This window comes from Macrobrachium nipponense, chromosome 27 (assembly GCF_015104395.2).
Source record: "Macrobrachium nipponense isolate FS-2020 chromosome 27, ASM1510439v2, whole genome shotgun sequence".
Classification (NCBI taxonomy): domain Eukaryota; kingdom Metazoa; phylum Arthropoda; class Malacostraca; order Decapoda; family Palaemonidae; genus Macrobrachium; species Macrobrachium nipponense.
The window spans coordinates 7,388,423-7,396,141 of NC_087216.1; the positions used below are offsets into that span (position 1 = coordinate 7,388,423).

Below are 7,719 nucleotides of genomic sequence, written 5' to 3' on the forward strand. Positions count from 1 at the left end.
CAGTTCTACATTACTTGATGAAATTACTTGGTTATGGTACAATGAAAGCTATCTACAAAAATAATGTAAAAACCCTTTGTTAATTCAATTCAAGAAGCACTTAACTTATACAAAACTAACCATGTTAATTACAATTAAAACAATGTAGTGTATTTAGAACTGGTGATAGATTAAATTTAATTATTATTGTAAATACTACTTCTGGGGATGTATGAATAACTCCATTCATGTCAAAATTTCATTGTGGAAGAGAATTCTAGCTGGGATATTTACAACAAAACAGCTGTCACAATTATCATTTGTACTTGAAATAAGAAAACCTGTCCTATTTTATGAACCAATGACAATCATCTGCATATATCATAGTCTTATTTGTCATCCATGAAAGTTATATCCAGCTTGATAACAAATCCCCTCAAATACTGTAGACATTATTCCAATGAGCAGCCTATAGTCCTTGCTAACCATATACATCACTAAACCTATAGCTAGATAAAATCTAATCTCCCAGAGTTATTTCACAAGTATCCAAGTAAACCTTGGTTACTTAAGCTGTCTTCACTAATTCACTGTAACATACCAAAGGCAAAGTAAACTAGAGAGTACTAAAAACATGGAAAACTGCTTGTATTCATACTTAAGATGTGAAAAAAATGGAATACTTACAAGCAAATCATCATTTCAAATAAAAGTTTGAATCAACAATATGAGACAAGATCCAAAACAGTAACTCATGATCTCAAGCACCACAATCCAAAGCAAAATTTGTATGTGAAAAATAACCAGAACTACAGTGAATTATGGTGCATGTTTCTTACCTAAGTAATGTTAGAATGTCACAGCTAAAATTGGAATATCTATTTTACTTTACCCCTGGATTACAAAATGAATTCACAAACCTATAGTTACATATTTTGCATATCAAAATCCCTATGGCTGCATCCTAATTGCTCCATCAACACGTATCACCTCTCCATTCATCATTGGGTTAGTTATTATGGCTTGAACCATCTGAGCATACTCGTCTGGATTTCCAAGACGCTTGGGAAATGGGACAGTAGAAGCCAAATAGTTCTGTACCTTTTCAGGCAGACCCTCAAGTAAAGGTGTTAGGAACAAACCTGAAAAAGTAATATGTAATTAGATAAAAAATTTAATTATCCCTGAGTAGAATCTTGTTATCCTTTGCTGCAAAATATCATAAAAAAGTTAAAACCCCAATAAACTAAGATGCAGCTGTTGTAACCATATCAGTTATATATACTATTGTACTGACTTCAGATTCATGATTCAAGGTGTAAGAGAAAAAAATGTGCAGCGAAATACATTCTCACCTGGAGCAATTGTACAGACTCTGATTCCCATAGGTGCTAAATCCCTTGCAATAGGAAGTGTCATCCCAACAATTCCTCCTTTACTTGCTGAATAGGCTGCTTGCCCAATTTGGCCATCAAAAGCTGCCACACTGGCTGTGTTCACAATCACTCCACGTTGCCCATCTGCATTTGGTACATTTTCACCCATTAGGCCAACAGACAAGCGAATAACATTAAACGATCCACAAAGATTCACCTGTGAGTAAGAAGGAAAAACAATATATATGAACTATTTGCTAATTTTAATTAAAGCTAAGACTTTAGATCATCATTAAAATTCCACTTTCATCATCTAAATGAATAAAAGATGTAAGATTCGTGGAAAGGTATAACAATTCCATATGCATATTACTTTCCCTGCAATAAAACTCAACATCCAGAAAACATATAGGACAATAATAGATGTAGAACACTGATAAAATACAAATTACTGTCTAGATTTCTATAAAACTGATAAATCAGACCATAAATAAAAAAGAGTATATGAAGAACACTTGCAACATACAAAACACTGTAGCAGTATAGATTTCACACATTTTGAAACTAAACAAAACAAAAACAATCATATTGACAAGGCAACATATGCCTTGAGGAGCAGCAACTTATTTCATCTTCAAATGTTTGATCTTGCTTGCATGTGTGACTGTGTGGCAACCTAAAGGTTCTTTGCAGTATCCCTTCTTAGGCTACAGACAAACTGATGTACACCTCATAGTTTTCATTCATTCCTTATACAGCGTAGTCTCTGCTCATTTATAGCTATATAATTTCAACTTCACCAATTTAAACTCTCGTTTACAAATTACTATTCGTTTACAAATTACTATAGTCCTATGGAGAACTTTTGTGTTAAACCATGGGAATCAGAGATCTCATTAAAATAATGTATAATAATACCATAAAAATGTGGTACATAGTAGGCAACAGTGAAAGACAAGGCTAAAAATATACCAAACAGTATATGTTGTCTTAGTAACATACAGTGCCCTTTAGACTTATTTCCATGTTGTTTTAAATCTGTATTATGTATTTACTTTTTATATATAAAAAATGCCAAAGGGAAGGTAAAATATGTACAGGCCTGAAACCCCCACCCCCCCAAAAAAAAAAAATTTTTGAAAGTAAAATGAGTAGTACATTTGAACTAGTAAAAGCAACAGTCAATCCATCCCCAGAAAGAAAGGTGGTTATGGAACAGAAAAAAAAAAGCTGGGTGTTAATTCCTGAACTTGGCAGTAGAAAAAAAGAAACTAACTGAACTGTGCAATATGAGGATATGGACTTCCAAACAATAAATAGGGAGAAAGGGTTCTTAGTATACAGGCAGTCCCCGGGTTACGACGGTCTTGGCTTACGACGTTCCGAGGTTACGATGCTTCTCAATTATATTCATCAGACATTATTTCCAGGGTTACAATGCATGTTCCAGGGTTACAACACCTACAACGCTCATCTGGCAGATGAAATATGACACCAAAAATACAAAATAATCAATATTTGAAGGTTTTTTTGATGAAAAATGCCCTAAGAATGCAGTTTACATAGTTTTCAATGCACCCAAAGCATTAAAAGTAAGGTTTTCTTAGGATTTTTGACGATGTTCCGGCTTACGGCGCGTAAGCCGGGGACTGCCTGTATATTATCATGATAACCTGAGACAAAGCACAACTCTGTAGCTCAGTTGAAATGCAGGCAAAGAGTACCTATGAGGGAATGAGCATGCAATCTCTTAGTTGTTTAATGAAAGGATTTAAGGGAGAGGTAAGAGCAAAGGTGTCTATTACGGTAATTTTACCCACAACAATTCAGTCTATAAGGGAAATTAGGAAGTCTAAAAATATGAAAGCAACATTCAAAGGAGGCAGGTTAAACCACAAGGAATCTTAATATTTGAGATCTAAAAAACATTACAGTATTAAGACAAAACTCAGTTGTAGGGTTCAGATTTGACATCAAATGTTACAATAAAGTAATGAGCACCTAAAATATTTGTAAGGGAAAGATTCTATTTTCAAACAAAATTGAACTCGTTATATACAAGATTCAACTTACTGTCTGAACTCGTGCAAAGTCTTCCAAGGAATGAGCAAGCTGTTTCTTAGGATTGTAAGTTTTCACAGCCACTGCAATACCAGCACAATTAACTACACTATCTAGTCGTCCAAATTTATCCTTGCACATACCAAGTGCATTTTCTACATCAGCTGGCGATGATACCTATGAAAATGAAATTATGAAACAAAAGTATACATCACTGCACTGTAAAATAATGTCCTGTACAATTTTCATGTTTACTGGATCATTTACAAAAATGTTGAAAGACAAGGTAGATAAAAATTTAAAAAATGGTTTAATGTCAGTTTGGGTACATTGTAAACCAGCATAACAACAACAGTATAAGTCTGTACTAGTAGTATAATGATGCTTCTGCAGACAGTACCAAGCCATAGACAAAGAGGTCATACCACATCATAAAAATCTCAACTGTTTACAAAAACTCAAAAGGGATAAATACCACAGAGAATCACTACCAACAACAACATAGTACTATATTGAACAATGATTGAAATGAAAATTTATATTTGAAATTTAATATTAAATTGGATATGAGAAAAATATATATGAGACCAGACTGGGATCAATTTCTTATATTTTACATTAAATAGGATTTGAGAAAGCCATACAGGACAAAAACATTTTTCAGTTATGTCAAGTTGTCTGTTATGTATACGAAAACTTTTGACATTGGAAAAGTAAAGGCCAAGCACTGAATGATCTACGAGGTCATTCAGCAATAAAAGGGAAATTGAGAGTAAAGAAATTCTAAAGATGTAACAGAAGGAAAACCTTGTAGCTGCACTATGAAACAATCATTAGAAGGTGGAAAGTAAGATGGAAGAAAAAATACAAATGGAAGTACAGCCAAAGGAATGAAAGGGTTTGCAGCTAGGGGCTGAAGGAACACGGCAAGGAACCTTCAAGTAATGCTAACAGTACACCATGTGAGCAGCACTGACGGCACTACCCCCTATGGGGAGAAATTACAGTCATAAAACAGAAGGAAAAAATTATCAAAATGGTCAATTCTCAGTTTTACTTTCTCTATAGTACCCTATTGATGTATGGCACCTATCTGCTACTAGCCATGGAAAAACAAGGGTATTTAACTAAAACTTTCAACAGCAGGTTTTGAAATAATACCACAGTAAAAAAAATAAATAAATAAAATAAATAAACTAATCTGAGGCAGAGCAGAGACGTTTGAGCAGTTTTTCCAGGATATGGAACAACTGAGAACTGGAAACTTTGGGACAGGTACTCACATCAGTAGGAGCAAATATGGCCTTTTCCCCTAATTCCTCTGCAACTTTAGCTCCCTGGGAAGTTGATAAGTCACATATAACAGCTCGGCCACCCTCTCGAATAACTCTCTCTACAGTAGCCCGGCCTAAGCCTGAAGCTCCGCCTGTAACCAGTGCTACTACGCCCTGTAGAAAAATAAATGTAAGGTTGCATGCTGCCATAGACACATTTTCTTTTTTTAAGATAACCTGAATACACAAATTCACTTATATGTGGCCAGAGTTCATTTATGGAAATGACAAACTAATTTTACTCCCCTTTAAGACAAAGCTTTTCTTTTAAACAAAATTGTCAGAATTAAGTTGCTGCAAAAGTGACAGAATGCAGAAATTATGAGTTTTTGTTTATGTATGTCAACATGCTAACTGCTAACTAGGACTTTCCAATGGCATTTGGTCTATATTTTTATTTTAACAACAACATAAACTTTAAGCAACAGAGAAATGTTGTTCAAAAATTTTGTGACAACCAATGATACGTATGCGTAATTCTTTTATGTCATGTTACTAAGTGGTGTCAGTTTCATAGAAAATCAGCTAAGGTGATATGAACTGCCATGTTTGAGTGATATCCCCTTACAGTGTTTATAAAATATTAAATAATGCTACTGACAGACTCTGCACCATAATGTCAGAATAATGAAAGAACTGTATTCAGGTAAGAATGGCATATTTAGATGTATAAAGGTTTTGGAACTGAAGTTAACCCTTGCTACTATGGAAGTAAATGTCTTTAAAGTGAAATATGGTTTTTTGATAATTTTTTGACAAATGCCTTTAAAGTGAAATATGTTTTTTCAGATAATTTTTTTCACAACCTTTTGAAGAATTTAATAAGTCATTTACATAAGAAATTTTAAGCTCATTAATTCATGCTTATTAACAGCAATATGGGCTAACAGATATAAACCAAACAATCAGTATCCAAGATCTGAAAGAACCAGAGGCTTCCCATTTCCTATTAGGGAACTGAAGAGATGGTGACTAATGACCAAAGTATGTAACCATACGTATATGTACTACATTTCTGATTTACAGCATAGGATAGACTGCATCCATGTATTTCCATTTATAACTTATAGGCCCTAGGTCAGGTTAGGTTAGGGGTTCAGGCAGGTGGGATGTAGAGCATTTCATTAACCTTTGTTTCCTGTTAGGGGGGAGGGGGGTTTGTCACGAGTTAAAAAAAAACACTTTCCCAAAGATTTAAGTTTTCATATTTATCAAAATCATATACTAAAAAATTAATTATCAGCTGAACTAGGTATTACTAGGTACTTTAACTTTTTAGTCAATCAAAGTATTTCATGGATTGTTGCTGTTTGCACATCAAGAACTATTCTGCTTTCCAACCGCTAATCTTGTGGTTAATGCAATGTTAGTATATCATAACTTTTGGTGATTACAGCAGTTTCCACTTTCAATCCCCCGCCCCCCCAATTACTTTTTCCCTTTGAAACTAGCCTAATGGTTTGCACCAAACAATATTGCTTATAAAAAAGGAAGTGAACATGAAGAAAAATATATAGTTCACACATTTAATTAGTAAATATTCAATTATCCAAACGAGCGCCAGACACCTATAAATTCGTGCATCAAACCAGAAGCATATTTAGGGTAAAAAACCGCATTGTACAGGGGTGGACCATGTACGATCAATGTGTACAACCCCAAAAAAAGTACATTATAGCACGTCCTGACATTGGAGATGGGCATCAGTCGCGACTTCTTGTTGGTGAGAAACGGAGCTAAAGACCTCAACTCCGGTGTCAGGACGCGTTATAATGTACTTTTCTTGGGGTTGTAAACATTGATCGTACATGGGCCACCCCTGTACCACTCGGTTTTTTACCCTATATCATAACTTTTGGTGATCACAGCAGTTTCCATTTTCAATCCCCCGCCCCCCCAATTACTTTTTCCCTTTGAAACTAGCCTAATGGTTTGCACCAAACAATATTGCTTATAAAAAAGGAAGTGAACATAAAGAAAAATATATAGTTCACACATTTAATTAGTAAAGATTCAATTATCCAAACGAACGCCAGACACCTACCTATAAATTCGTGCATCAAACCAGAAGCATATTTATATATACCTAGGCCGACTACGTAGCATTCTGCTGGATATCAAACAGGGAAGCTTCTTTTCATCTCTCTCCTCGGTCTAACCATTGAGCATTAAAATTAAACGTACAAGCGAGTAAGTTTTTGGAGGAGGATCAACCATTATCTTTCTCACCCTATCCCTAACAGAACCCACTGTTACTTAACAGAGGATCCTTCCCAAAATATGACTCAAACTGGTACCACCCAGGAATCAACATTTCCATGCCCTTCCTATGTAATAATATCATAACCCCCTTAAAGCAAATAGCAATCTCGGAGAAACCTGCGATATTTTTGTTTTAAACTTTAGGCCTTCATATCATACAAGGCCGGTTCGTTTCCAAGGTAGGCCAGGCCTATCTCTTACTGAATTATCGGCAAGCGGATATATTTTACAAATTTGACGTAACAGACCATAGTTAATTGCATCATAAGGGTACCCATTCCCAAAACCTGTAAATAAATAGTAATTAAAATACCTTTAGCATTGTTCTGGCGGAAATGGTCGTCTGGCTGAAGTAGGTTTGTACCACCAATAGCGACCCTAAAATCCGGTTACCATCTGCGGGAAGAAGATTACACTTGTATTTTTTTTTATGATATTTTACAGTCCTTCAAACCATTCCAGAATGTTTCGTATTTTCCAGTGGACTTAAATTTGGTTTTCTTGAACACTTTCTAACGATAATGATCATTGTTAGTATAATATGTACTTCATAATTTGGCCCATATATCTGATACTGATTATAGTGATAGTTTTGAGAAGTACAATTACCTGATGGAGATTCCTGATAATGATTGTTCAAAGGTGGCGTGAAGTTATGTATACTCGTGTTTTTATGTTACATATGTAAAGAAACTAATTTTTTCATT

General features: G+C 34.8%; 1 protein-coding gene across 1 annotated transcript; it reads right to left on the reverse strand.

The window, feature by feature from the left end:
- Positions 1–574: 574 nt before the first annotated feature.
- LOC135200777 (3-hydroxyacyl-CoA dehydrogenase type-2-like) lies at positions 575–7,395 on the reverse strand. Its single transcript, XM_064229417.1, has 5 exons — positions 7,326–7,395; positions 4,700–4,864; positions 3,429–3,593; positions 1,335–1,572; positions 575–1,121 (listed from the first exon to the last, which is right to left on the reverse strand). The coding sequence occupies exons 1-5, from the start codon at positions 7,332–7,334 to the stop codon at positions 931–933; spliced, it is 768 nt and encodes a 255-aa protein (XP_064085487.1). The 5' UTR covers positions 7,335–7,395; the 3' UTR covers positions 575–930.
- Positions 7,396–7,719: the final 324 nt, after the last annotated feature.